Source organism: Gigantopelta aegis, chromosome 3 (genome assembly GCF_016097555.1).
Source record: "Gigantopelta aegis isolate Gae_Host chromosome 3, Gae_host_genome, whole genome shotgun sequence".
Classification (NCBI taxonomy): domain Eukaryota; kingdom Metazoa; phylum Mollusca; class Gastropoda; order Neomphalida; family Peltospiridae; genus Gigantopelta; species Gigantopelta aegis.
This window is the reverse complement of record NC_054701.1, coordinates 63,011,874-63,027,250: the sequence shown is the minus strand read 5'-3', so window position 1 is coordinate 63,027,250 and position 15,377 is coordinate 63,011,874. Positions and strand designations below refer to the sequence as shown.

The 15,377-nt window shown below is 36.4% G+C and overlaps 1 protein-coding gene across 1 annotated transcript in view; it reads left to right on the top strand.

Moving 5' to 3' along the window:
- LOC121368771 (neuroglian-like) overlaps positions 1 to 10,305 on the top strand; it is an 88,578-nt gene extending 78,273 nt beyond the window's left edge. Inside the window, exon 20 of the mRNA XM_041493519.1 lies at positions 10,223 to 10,305. Within this exon, the coding sequence (XP_041349453.1) occupies positions 10,223 to 10,305 (83 nt within the window). The remainder of the gene's footprint in view (positions 1 to 10,222) is intronic.
- The last annotated feature ends 5,072 nt before the right edge of the window (positions 10,306 to 15,377 follow it).

The window sequence follows — 15,377 nt, the reverse complement described above, 5'->3', positions numbered from 1 at the left end:
GGTTAACTGGTTAGTTGGAGTTTCTTTCTCACAAACAAAATAGGATGTAATAAAAGTTTGTGCCTATACAGTTTTTCTTTTAAAATAATGCACCAATTAAAATAGGATAGTTTTTATTAATTGCACTTAACATATAGTATGCGTTTTCATAATTTTCATTTATCGACTATATCAGGGGTTGAAATTAAAAAATATTTCCACTGGCCTGGCGGACTAGTAGTTTAGAAAAGTTACTAGTCCTGGCCTCATTTTGTTTTATCCAATTTTGAGATATGTTGAGTATTTCCTTTAAAATTATTAAAATTGTTAATTTAAAGAAAAAAGTATTAGCCAAAAACTAAATGTTATAGCTACTTTGTATATAAATTAGCAACTGGCTAATTTGGCAATGGACACGTTTGGCAAGGGTAGGATACGTTCGAGCAAAAACGACCACTCACGATACCCAAGTGATAATTTTCTTTTCTCTGCCAGATTTGGATTCCTTGTAATTCCCCCTTTCCAATGATACCTAATTTGTCAAAATTGGACTATTGGTTGCTGAGTTATGGCAATTTAAAAAAGGGCGGCCACACCCTTTTTTAACAAAATTTAAAAAAAGAAAAGGCCATAACTCGGAAACCGTTGGTCCGATTGAGCTAAAACTTGGAATTTCATGTTTTTTGGCCATTGGAGAGGGTAGGGTTTAAATTTCCTTTTTTGGGGGGTGATTTGACACGGAATGACCCGTGGAATGGTGCATATAAAAGATCTAAGTCTTGCTACTAATGGAACAAAATGTAGCGGATTCCCTCTCGAGGACTATATATCAAAATTACCAAATGTTTGACATCCAATAACTGATGATTAATGTGCTCTAGTGGTGTCGTTAAACAAAACAAATTTTAACTTTTAACTCGACCTTTTTTCTTCTCTTTGTTTTAGTTCATAGGGTGTATACCACCAAATCAAATCCCATAGACGACGCTATAACTCATACATGCAGCATATCAATCGACATATAACACCACGGATATAAATACTACCACCCTCACCCTTAAATTGACTCAGAAAAAAAATGGGGGTGAAGCTGCTCATTTGAGGGGTAATGGGTAGCGTTTATGACTACCCTAGTTCCGCAAAAAAATTGAGTACCTTTTTTTTACAGGTACCCCATATATGTTTCAAGTACAAGGTTACTTGACAGTGGTACTAGCTGAAATAAAATTGCATACATTTTTGCCCAGATGAAACTACTTTTTTTTTTTTTTTACAAACAACACACTCACATTTATCACCAATGACAAAACTTGTGGTATTAACCGCTCTGTCAAAACATGGGTGCACCTCAAACTTTGACCCAGCTGGAAGTTATATGGTTTAGTACTACCGTACTAGATTTAGAATATATTTTTGTTTAATATCTGAATAAATACCAAACCAGTCGTTTCCCATTACTAGGAATTTATTAGAGAGTTTATGGCGATAAAAATGCATACTGATTTTACTCGGATCAGTTGATTACAATGGCTGGAACTAAGAACAGTATGCTTTCCTGAACAACATGAATTAAAGGTGTTACAGCTTGTAGCTAACTTGTTGCTTGTTGTTTAGGCAGGGTTTATGGACTAAATCGTCCTAGGGCTGAACTTCAACACATTAAAAAACTAAGTCCACCACACACCGAATTACGGAGTGTTTGCAGGTTTCTAAGTGACACAAGTGACTTGAAATTACATACGTTTGTTTTAACAATAAAGTCATATTTTAAATATCAGAATGTGTTTTGTTGCATTTTTCTTAGTATCTATCTAATAGGGAAAAGCAAAAAAAAAAAAAAAATGGGGGAGGGGGGGGGGGTGGCAAAGTTGAGATTTTATGCTGTTACATGTATATCCATAAAGTGGGAATTTAAAAAAGGGGGATTTGAAGGCAGGTGCAGTCCTGTGTATCCATGCACATGTTTTATACTAGGATTATCATAGCTATAAACAGTGTCAACACGAAAGCATTGAGTATTAAACAAAATATATTTTGATTTTCTTTACTGTTAATGTGTTTTCCACCATATCTAAGTATATAGAATACTAGACCACCCTGTGTAGGTTCTAATAGACCAAATCAATTCCTATTGCTGATAATGTTAACGTTTACTAATAAAACTGATATAAGCAGCGTTTCAACACACCCAGGAAGTACAGCAATAGAAAGTGTGGCATCTCACATCTAATCTACCTGCAAGAAAATGGGGGGTCACGTATCATTTAGGAGATTTAATTAATGTTTTTAATAACAACTGTCATTTTTGCTGAAAATTGCTGTTCCATTTTTGGGGGTACCCCGCATTAGTTTCAACCTCTGGTATATACTACATAACAACTGTATAACAAATAAAAGTGTATTTATTTATTGTCAGTGGATAATAGTATTTGCACAAATAATCAATGTCACATATTACTACCAATCACACCCACAGCTGCTTTTACTCCGTAAATATTTGACGGTGCATGTCGTACTTTGACACGGAACTATCTTCTTTGGTGCTATGCAACCTATACTAACAAAATAATATTTCCCCAAAAGTGTCCAATTGGGTGTTTTCATGACTATCAGGATCTTCTGTGTTCTGATATGATGTGTGACAACATAATTGAAAGTTTTGTTCCTACAGTGCAACCTGATTTAATGTACACCTCAGGAAGCATCAGTGTTATGCAAAGTTGTATACAAATGCAATGTATCATATTTAAAACAAATAATAAATAAAAATACTACTCTTGAAGATACATACTATGGGTTGGTTGTGTATGCTTAGTTGTATATGTAGTGTGTGCATGCATAATCAGAATCTCTCATTTCCAATAAATAATTACCGTAAAACTCATTTATTGCAGTGACCCTATGTTTTGAAAGACTTTAATAGGCATATGATAAGAACTTCACTAGAAAATAAGCATATTACATGTGGCATCTGAAATGAACACCACTGCATCCACAAATAGTAGTAAATTAATGTGGTACGCATCATGGTGAGGAAAACACCCACTGTATGGAATATGCTTGGATGTCAAATCACCGAATGCAATATTTTCAAACCCATCAGCCTAGTTGGTTTTTATATATGCATTATTAAATCTACTGACAGCTACCAATGTATCTGTTGATATTTTATTAATAATCTCCAGTGATTGGTGTTTAAAGACATGTATCATATCTAGAGTTATCATTAGGTTTTACTTCTTTATTTTTTATTTGTCATAAGAAAAACACATTCAATGCATCAAACGAGTACGAAAGTCATTTTTCTTTAATTATTTTCTGTTTCAACTGAATATAATATTTATATTGTATGCATTACTACAATCTGACTGGCCTCGGTGGCGTTGTGGCAGGCCATCGATCTACAGGCTGGTAGGTACTGGGTTCGGATCCCAGTCGAGGCATGGAATTTTTAATCCAGATACCGACTCCAAACCCTGAGTGAGTGCTCCACAAGGCTCAATGGGTAGGTGTAAACCACTTGCACCAACCAGTGATACATAACTGGTTCAACAAAGGCCATGGTTTGTGCTATCCTGCCTGTGGGAAGCGCAAATAAAAGATCCCTTGCTGCCTGTTGTAAAAGAGTAGCCTATGTGGCGACAGCGGGTTTCCTCTAAAAAAATCTGTGTGGTCCTTAACCATATGTCTGATGCCATATAACCGTAAATAAAATGTGTTGAGTGTGTCGTTAAATAAAACACTTCTTCTTCTACTATAATTTGTAATGTAACAAATCATTTACATAGTAATATTGGAAAATATAGCTTTACAAGTGTGGTAATAATGGAAGATAATACTAACACACTCCTAGGTAGATTAGCAAATGTGTCAAAATTGCTATTGTACTTGGTATATATACTACTCAAAAGAATTTAAGGGTCAGACGATATTTTCGACATTATTTTCTGAATGTCAATTATATTAGCTAGACCATAATGTCACGCATGGTATTGTTCCATTTTGACGAAAGTGGGTCTAAGCAACCCATAAATGAATTAAAATCCACTGTCATTGACACTGTCGACTAGTTCTAATGGCGAAAACATGCTCACATTTGCACGTAAATTAGGGCGAAAGCGAAAGGTCTGCTACGTGCCCATAACTTGCTTTTTCACAAAGCGCTTCATTTGCACGCTTTGCACGTGTATTCCATGTTCCCAATGCTGAATTTCCGTATAATTGGAGCTTGCGTTCGTGTACGGTGCACACTCCAAATTCGACAATGGTATGACTTCAACTGACTATCGAAGATCGAGGAAGGGCTATTGCTTGGCTTCAGGATGGCAATACGCAAAGAAATGTTGCTCTGAGACTTGGTGTCAGAGTGTCGTTGGCCGACTGTGGCAACAGTACCAAGCAACGAATTCTGTTCGAAATCGTCCACATTCGGGAAGACCCCGAAGCACTACAAATAGAGAGGACCGCTACGTCAACGCACAACCACTGCACGCCGATTACGTGACAATCTGCGGACTGCGACTGGAACTCGAGTGTCTGATCAAACCATACGCAATCGTCTGAGAGCCAATAATCTACGCTGCCGTCGCCAGGCTGTTCGACCACCAGTCCTACCACGTCACAGAATGGCCAGACGTCACTGCTGCATGCTTCATCTGCGGTGGCAACGTGTTCAGTGGGGTCGAGTGATGTTCAATGATGAGTCCAGGTTTAGTCTCCAGATCAACGACAGTCGGGTTCGTGTCTACAGACGTCCTGGGGAGCGCTTCGCTGACGTTAACGTTAGACAACGTCACCGGTTCGGTGGTGGCAGCGTCATGGTGTGGGGCGGCATCTCTATCCACCACAGGACCCCCCTCTATGTGGTGGATGGCAATCTGAATGGAATCCGCTATCTGAATGAGATTATCCAGCCGTTGGTTCTCCCAGGCCTTCAGCAGACTGGCGGCGGGGCAGTTCTGCAGGATGACAATGCCAGACCCCACCGCGCCAGGGTGGTAACAGACTTTCTCAGACAACAAGGTATCGCCAGGATGGATTGGCCAGCATATTCGCCTGACTTGGCCCCAATAGAGAACGCCTGGGACGAATTAGGCAGGAGAGTTGGGGATAACCATGCCCCTCCGGCCAACCTTCATGATCTGGGTCAACTTCTTATGGCAGAGTGGCAGGCCATTCCCCAACAGTTCTTCAGACGTCTGATCAACAGCATGAGGCAACGATGTGTCGAGTGTATTCGCGTCAGGGGTGGATTCACACACTATTAAACGAATGTTCTAATGTGTAAAATCCATGTTTGACAACCTTAAACTTTGACAGCAGTGACGTTTATTTGTGGTTTTTTGTAAATATGGAACAATAAATAAAACTTTTGGTGTAGTTTACATCATCAATCTAATACACTCTGAAACTTATTTGGTTATAAATTTTTGACCCTTAAATTCTTTTGAGTAGTATACTTCAAATACCCTTTACTATAGAAAACTCACTGAATATATGGACAAGATTTTGGGGGGTACCCCGCATTAGTTTCAACCTCTGGTATATACTACATAACAACTGTATAACAAATAAAAGTGTATTTATTTATTGTCAATGGACAATAGTATTTGCACAAATAATCAATGTCACATATTACTACCAATCACACTCACAGCTGCTTTTACTCCGTAAATATTTGGTACTATGCAACCTGTAGGAACGTCCTGTACAGAGCCGTCATAACTACCGGTACATGGTGTGTGTGTGTGTGTGTGTGTGTGTGTGTGTGTGTGTGTGTGTGTGTGTGTGTGTGTGTGTGTGTATGTGTATGTGTATGAAAGAAAGAAAGAAATGTTTTATTTAATTAACGACGCACTCAACACATTTTATTTACGGTTATATGGCGTCAGACATATGGTTAAGGACCACACAGATTTTGAGAGGAAACCCGCTGTCGCCACTACATGGGCTACTCTTCCGATTGGCAGCAAGGGATCTTTTATTTGCACTTCCCACAGGCAGGATAGCACAAGCCATGGCCTTTGTTGAACCAGTTATGGATCACTGGTCGGTGCAAGTGGTTTACACCTATCCATTGAGCCTTGCGGAGTCGGTATCTGGATTAAAAATCCCATGCCTCGACTGGGATCCGAACCCAGTACCTACCAGCCTGTAGACCGGCCTGCCACAACGCCGGTATGTATGTGTATATATCTATATCTCTATATCTATATAAACTGACGATCAAAAGAAAGTATACCAATTATTTTTTCAAAGTATTAAAAACAACACAAAACACAAGTGTATGCAAATGTTATATTTTTAAAGTATAATAATTTGGCGATAAATAAACATGAGTATACTCAATAAAACCCATAAAATGATAATATGACAGTTCACAACAGCACTTGGGGTGAAATGTGCCATTTCATAAAGGACCACTCATGAAACATATCGCATACCCTCAGGATAATTCGGAATGTTTTCAAATTATTTTTAAATCACTGGCAGGATTCTGCAAGTAAGGTTTTGATTGGTGGACATGAGCTCCAACTGGCTGGTGTTAGATCCACATGTAATAGTAGAGCTAATATTAATTAGATTGATGTATTAATAATAATAATAATAATAAAATTCTTTATTTTCAGAGGGTAAACACATTCAGTACACGATGACTGGTCTCCCATGAGGCCCTCTCTAATCTATACATGATATTATACATACATACATTCAAAGAAACAACAGCAACATACATGTAATATGTATAGCATGAGGAACAATAGCACATATTATGAATATATAAATAATATTTAAATCAATTTGTTAAAGGGACATACCCTAGTTTTTAAACACTAAGGCATATTGTTTACCATTATAGCCGTTTTTGATAATTGAAATCATACTTTATTTAGTCAATCAATCAATAAAATATTTACATGCTCCTATACCACGAAGGTTTCGAGCATGTCTATCCAGGTTCGGCCACCGGATGCCAGTAGTCCAACCTGGGACAGAACAATTACTGGGGCAATTTTGATATTTAAACAAACAGGGAAAAAGGACTTTACAATAAATAATTTTGTGCGTTATTTTCCCAAACAATATTTAATATACAGCAAACAACTAACAGTTTGTAACGCAAATTTAGATCGGGCAGTCCTAAATATAAATATATTTTAAAATGTTTTTTAAATATATTAATTAGCCCTCAAAATAGGGGTGGCAGGTGACTAGGAGGTTTTACTGTTTAGATTATTAATTTGAAGTGTTTTTGGTCATCCTGGTGTTTTTAATATTACAAAATGCATTTCTTATATTTTTAAAAACGCACGTGCGTCTGAGAAGTAACAGTTATGGAGTCGAGTTTTAGTCTATTTCTAGAGGGTATTTCACCATGTCAAAGTCACAGACTCTGTTTCACTCAGTTGTAACTTTATCCAAATGTGTTACAGGTATGTAGATTAACTAAACTTAGTGTTAATTTTCACGGGTTGAAACTAGGGTATGTCCCTTGAAGAAACTTGAGTCAGTGATAACTCAATACATCATAATTATTTTAACAAACACAAAATCAACAACAAAGGTATATCTTAAAATTGATTATTATTTGAACAGTGCTTAAAATAACTGGATTTGAATGAGGCGAGGGATTGAGAATATTTTATCTTTGAAGGTAGTGTGTTCCACAGTTTAGCTCCCCTGCATGAAAAACTATGGCGATAAAATTCTGTTCTTGGTTTTAATTCATAAAGATGATTATGTTGAGTTGACCTCAGATTTAAGGAGTGAATTTCTGAAGTTGTTTGAAACATTGTTTCTAGATATGATGGAGATAGTTTGTTGAGGACTTTGTAGACAAACTGGCAGGTTCTAAAATCAATTCTCTCTTTGATTTTAAGCCATTTGAGAGAGCTAATTATTTCTGCAGTGGACATTTCTTTGCTTTTTTCAGTAATATGTCTTGCAGCTTGATTTTGGATTTTTTGAAGTTTTCCTATAGAATGTTTTGAACAGGTTCCCCAAATTGTGGAGCAATAGTCTAAGTGAGGTAATATGTAAGAGCTGTAGAATATTAATCTGGTCTTTTGGTCAAGATATTTTCTGTTTTGTCGAAAAATGTATAATAAATAAGAAGATTTTTTAATAATGTCATTTATGTGGTTAGCCCATGTCAGTGTTGGGTCAATGTGTACACCAAGAAGTTTTTCAGAAGTGGAACATTGCACTGGTATGTGATCTACATATACAGTCAATGCTGTTGAGGTTTCTGCAATCGAGGTCAGTTTTTTAGAAGAACCAATAAGCATGATTTTAGTTTTATTTAGGTTAAGAGACATCTTATTATGGTTGCACCAAAGACTCACCTCATTCAAATCTAACTGGACATGTTTTTCTAACATTATCATAAAAATAATTGGTATACTTTCTTTTGATCGTCAGTTTATATATATATATATATATTTAATGCTCACACGCACACGTTATATATATATATATATATAATACTCAACACGAAGGCATTGAGTATTATCCAAAATATACATATATTTTCTTTATTATTACTGACTTCCCCCTTATATCTCAGTACACATCATCCTGTGCGACAACTGGTAACTGTTCACAGCATATACTATAGACCGCCCTGTGTAGGAACGTCCTGTGCAGAACCGGTAAGGTTTTGGTCCCTTATGGGTTTGTCACGTTTTAGTGCCTCTACCCAGAAGCGGCGCCTGTTCTCTTCTTTTCGAAATTTGTAAAACAATATTTTTTTTAACATCAAGTTATGGTTTATGCAGCCAACCGCACAACATCTTTTAGGCATCTTGGCCGTTAACTGTGTAAATGATCGACTGAAATTGACTAAATTCACTATCAAACCAAGGAGAAGCTTCACCACGTCACGTGATAAACAATGGCGGATAGGGCCGAAGTACCCGTATGTTCGCTTCCAAAAATAAATATGTTTTTTGTAAATATTTTCGGTTTGGTTTGACCTAAGAAGAAAAGAAAAAGTGTTTTGGAAATAACAAAAATATACTATTTTTGTGTGCAATTTACAAATCAGATCGGTTCAGAAATAAATAACTTGTAGTAAATTCCATAGCATGAAAAAGGCGTTCCTTGTGGGACGGACTATAGTAGTATTGACAGGCATTTGGACTCCAGTTGATGTCAGTGTTCTCGCTGCTCCATTTAAGCAGGGCTCCCTGCCCCACTATTCCATTTTGCCGCCCTCCTTTCACGTTCCCCGCCCTCCTTTATTTTTGAGCACCTCTCTTTATTTTCCAGCACATATCTCCGCTGTTTCCAAATGCACACTTTTTTCCACACAAAAAAAAACACATGATCAGTCTGCACACTGTAACACTGGACAGCAAAGGAAATAAGCTGCGTTGTGTACGAAAAAGTAACTGACGAGACATTTACGACAGTTACCGTAACGTAATTTAACAGTATTTTTAACAGCCTCTATTTTGTCCAATATCTGTATCCATTTGTATGTTTGACAGACACAATAAAAGTTATATTTTATGTGAGCAATGAAAACATTTGATTTTTTTACGGATTCGGCAATCTCCGATTGAAAAAAACCCCTCTTATTTGGTGCCAAATTTGTCACGTGATCAGAACGGTCATTCTGTCTTTTGTTTCCACTAACTATCGTTTGATATTTTGTCCTCAGTTGCAGATATAATTGGTTGTAACTGATGATTTTTAATTTCTGTCATTCTGTTTATTCAGCAGTTCTTTATAAAAAATATTGTAAACTTTTCATTTTCGGGGGATATGAACGCTTATAAAAACAACGGAAGTGGTAGTGTTTATCATTAAATTCATTTATCTTGAGTGCCAAATAATATATACACCGCCTTTACAAAAACGAAACTACTTTTTATCAGCTGGCGATAATATTTTATCACAGCGATCGATTCATTCGATGAAGATGGAAATAACAAAAATGTATCTGACATTAGGAGATCACTTTACAAACATCTTTATTGTTTTTCGTATATCTTGAAATCTTTATTAAAAATAATATTAAAACTTTGATCGTCAAGCCAAACCGAACTGCCCGTGAATGTCAGACCGATATCATCTTCGGTTCAATTAAAAGATGAGTCTGCTTGTATTTTGTATTTATAAACCTTTTTGCATTTTTTTGTAGGCAAAATAAGGTGTATGTCTTTTCAAAAAAGTCTACCAACACACAACAATATGAGGTTTTGCTTTTCGTTTATTCATATTGGGTTTTTTTTTTAAGGGTGTGGTGCCGAGCGGCCACTCTACTTTAATTTTCACCAAGAGAGAACACTGGAGTGGATGTGTCAATGTTGTCTGCTATAGAGATTTGATAACTGTCCAAATGTCCGTCTAGCTCTCTTACCGTCAGAGTACTTGGGCTAAGGTCTATTGCATTTTGAAAAATACATTGCTTCAACAAAAAACATCTAGTCGTAAACTTCAAACAAACTAAATTTACCTGGACTGCTTACATTCCGCCATTTGCAAAGCTTTTTAAAATGGGACAAGGGCAGGTGACTCAGGTAAAAATTTGCACCTGGATTTTGTTAAAACAGTGACCGAAATCATATGCGGTTTCGGATATTCTCGGGTTAAGTCCTGGGCCCCGTTCCACGAAGCGATGTTAGCAGTAAGATCACCTTAGTGCATAAGGTAGCTATGCACTTAAGGTGATCTTACTGCTAACATTGCTTCGTGGAACGGGGCCCAGAAGAGTGGTAGAGCGCTTAAGTAATTTATAGTGCTTAGATAATAGAATCGACCCTCACCCTATCCATCCGGTGGACAGTGGAGTAGCCGGCGGGGGAGGGTGGTGGGCGCACGGCGAAAAGTATATATATATATATATATATATATTTATTTATTTATTTATTTAACTAAAGCTGCTCAATAATATATATATATATATATTTATATTTATATATTGAGCAGTGAGCAGTGGGCAGCTTTAGTTACATTAGTATAATTCGTATGTTGACGTTGTACATTAATTGATATATAATTGACTTTAATTCCGCCTTGTAATTATGTAAAACAGGGAGGGAAAAAAGACAACAAAAAACACGTGCAGCAAGGCAACCTGTATTCTGCAAAATCGCCATACATAATAGGCACGAACGAACGAACGAACCAATCAATGCAGTGTAGGCCTATTTCAGAAGGGATATACATGTAGTTATAACACTGCTGACCATTCATTATGAAAAGATAACAACCATTGTTTTCACATAAACTTAAAATGACATCTAGTAGATCTGATATATTACACCGTTACATATTGGAAAATAATTTTAATTGGCAAAGAATAACATGTGATATTTTGTACTGGTGTACATGTACTGATCGTGGCTAATTTTTGAAAACATACAATTTAATTTTGATACTATGCATAGGTGTACAAACGTTATCACGTTGATTACACCCTTAAAAAATAGTCCAAGAAGAATTTTGCAATAACGATATAGAATTTGAATTTGAATTGTATTATTAAGTTTATAGAAAGTGTATACATATTTAGCAATGTGCGGGCACACCTTTACTACAAACATAATATTATTTCCACGTTGTTTAATTTACCCAACATACATGTAACGTAAATTACAACTAATTAGAAAACATTATATGCGACCCTTTTCCATCCAACTTGTGCATACCACTAACTGCTAAATGTTACTGACTACTTGGTCAGAAAACTATTATATTTATATTGAAAGACAGTCTGGATTTCGCACAAGTATGGGCACTACAGACAATATATTTGTTTTGCATTCTTTGATTAAACATTTTGTGAATAGTGGTAAACAATCAGTTTGTGCCTTTGTTGATTTTTCAAAATCATTTGATTATGTAGTGAGAGACAATTTATGGTATAAACTTTTAAAACTTGGAATTAGAGGAAGAATGTTAAATATTATACGGAATATGTATAGTTGCACAAATAATTTTGTTATCTGAACCGTTTATGTGTAAAAATGGAGTAAGACGGGGAGAATGTATTTCGCCTTTTTTTTTTGCAATGTATTCTACTTCTTGGCCGGTCTTCAATTGATTGAAACGGCTAGTACCTGTCCCAGAGACGTGAAATGGTGCCCTGATGGACGTTCATGTGGCGTGCGACTGTTGACTGTGATTCACCTAACTGGAGGCGGCCTATTGCAATGTTTCGATTCGGCAGGCTTAGTCTTGGCATCTTGTAACTCGTCTACGTCGAAATGGAAATGGGGCATCATTGCGAGCATTGTAGCTTTAAATACCCATCACTACCCCAATCTTTTCCCTGAATTTCACGTGCATTCGCCAAAATCATACCATTTCACGTCGATTTCCTGCAATTGTTGCACAACGTGCCACAACGTGCGTTAAATTTGTTTTAGGGTGAATTTGGGCATGCTGTCCCATTCCAGGAACATTAACAAACATGGTAATTCAGCAACATTGTACAAAAAACCCGATATTTTGTAAAATCAAACACTTTTCTTCTTTCCCTATCACCTATGCGTTTCTTTTTTTACAGAGTATATTACTGTATGCAGATGACAGTCTTATTGGCAGATAATAAGGACAACTTAAAATTATGCTTAGATACTCATCATGATTATTGTATACGTTGGAAATTAGTTGTTAATATTAAAAAAAAAACCCCAAAGATAATGATATTTTGAAAAGGAGAGATGTTGTCAAATAGTATGCGTGCAGTTAAATATGGTGATAGTACTAATGTAGAAATTGTTAGTAGATTTTCATATTTATTATAAGGAATATACATACATACATACATACATACATACATACATACATACATACATACATACATACATACATACATATATATAATATTATTGTATATTATTGAGTTAAACTATGGTGATATTTCAATCAATTTTATTTATTTTTTAAATATTAAATTAATTATTTATGTTTTGTGGTCGTGTTGGCGACATGCAGTTTTTGGTATTTTGCGAGGCAGGACTCTGATATTAAAATTGCACAATCAGGAATACAAAATAGTTTGTGTAGGCTTATGTCTTCGTGCTTGATACGAAGATACATAGGAAGGTGTAAATGTACGCTAAATATACTAAGCACACTTGTCAGATCAATGAGTCATGTAAACTAATACATGGCACCACAGTGGCGGATTCATCCATTTAGGGGGCCTCAATGACATGATATAACAATTTCATGATGTATACAGCGGACGATGTTCATTTGAGCCTAAGCCTAATTGTGGGCCCGCATTAAGTCAATACTTTTCTTAATGTGCAGGGCGAGTTGCTTCCCTCTATTTGTTGCACTATTTCGGTTGAGAAACGGTTGAAACATGGTGCTATAATTATTATATTTTTTTTTGTTTTTTTTGTTTGTTTGTTGTTGTTGTTGTTGTGAATAACAGTTATATTGTAATGTAATATAAGGTAATGTAAAAAATTTCGGACGTAGACACAACCACACTTTCTTTCTATGTCTGTTCGGACTAGCCCAAGCCTAAAATGGTGTGTGTACTTTAGATGTCTTCAAAACTATATGGTCCATTTTCATTTATCAAATAAATATAAGCAGCCAATTAACACCCTTCCCTCGATCCTCTATTCTGAAATATTTTATAGATTCATTAATCAATATAAAACAAAATAATAATCGCGCGAAATTATATCTATAGTTCGTCCCATAGGGAACGCCTTTTTTCATGCTATGGAATTCACTACAAGTCATTTATTTCTTAGCAGATTGTTTTCTAAATTGGTCACAAAAATAGTATTTGTTTGTTATTTTCAAAACACTTTTACTTTTCTTCTTACGTTAAACAAAACTGAAATTATTTACAAAAAACAATTTGTAGGAATATGGACGGTCTATATGCTACATTTCCAAGCCAACAGTCCAGAATTTATATTATTCCAGATAATAGGTAACATGCGCGCCACCTGTGAACAGGTATGCTTCACAAATATTTACTCCATGAGTGACCTGTGTCTCCACCATTTAGATTTTTTGTACTACAGACAACAGTCAGAGATTTAAAAAATCTATTTAAAACAGAGTACCCAGTTAAATGTACATGTATTTAAAATAAAAATTAAAATAAAATAAAAAACTATCCACAAAATGACAATATATTAATTACTCTCACAAAGAACATATAGATGCTCATCCATGGGGAGATCATGCACATACGCACGCACACGTACATCTATACATATACAATGTCGAGCAGATATTTTGACAAGAAACCAATTCTGTTGCAATAAAAAAAATAAAAAAAATCTACCATAGAATGTGTGTTCTTGCGTGCGTGCATGCGTGTGCCATTACCCCCCCCCCCCCTCCCCCAACCACCACCACCAATGTTAAAACAAGTCTTCGCATTTGGGCAAAAATAAAGGGCGAGACGTAACCCAGTGATAAAGCGCTCGCTTGATGTGCAGTTAGTTTACGATCGATCCCAGTCGGTGGGTCCAGTGGGCTATTTCTAGTTCCGACCAGTGGAATCACGAGTGGTATACCAGGCCGTGGTATGTGCTATCCTGTTTGTGAGGTAGTGCATATAAAATATTTCATGCTACTAATGGAAAAAAGGTAGCGGGTTTTTTCTCTGAGACTATGTAAAAAATTACCAAACGTTTGACATCCAATAGCAGATGATTAATAAATAAATGTGCCGTAGTGGTTTCGTTAAACTAAACAGACTTTGTGCAAAAATTATGGAGACGTTCGGGTAAAATGAGCTGGCCTTTAGGCTAAACTTTTCACCATGTATTTCCATAATTGTACTCAGTTTTAGTGAACTTGTAATCCATATAAAAATGCGTAGTGATTCGATCGTTGTTTGAAACTCCACCCATAGCTGTTTGGCTACTAGTAATGCAAATATGAATAAACGTTATTGTTCATATTCGAACATTTTCGTTTAATTCAAACAAAAATCAGCCTCAACTCACCCCCAACAAAAATGGGATCGAGCCCGTGTAGGCCTAATGTGTACGTGCGTATATGTGTCTCTCTCTCTCTCTCTCTCTCTCTCTCTCTCTCTCTCTCTCTCTCTCTCTCTCTCTCTCTCTCTCTCTCTCTCTGTGTGTGTGTGTGTGTGTGTGTGTGTGTGTGCGAGTGTGTGTGAGAGGGTTGTCTTATTAATTAACAACATTATTCCACAGATTTAAGGATTTTTTTTTTAATTATAAGAAGAGCGCACACCTCCTTCCGAGTAATGTGTTCACACCCACGACACCTGTAACACGCTGTGATAGCAGCTATCTCATACAGTGTGATTTCCAAGAGGATGTTGAAACTTGAAAGCGCTGGTAACTTTCAACTTTGCACTTGCTTTCAAGCTTGGCCTTCTTTTTTCGACCGGGCTCGGTGGCGTCGAGGTAGGCCATCGGTAGGTACTGGGTTCG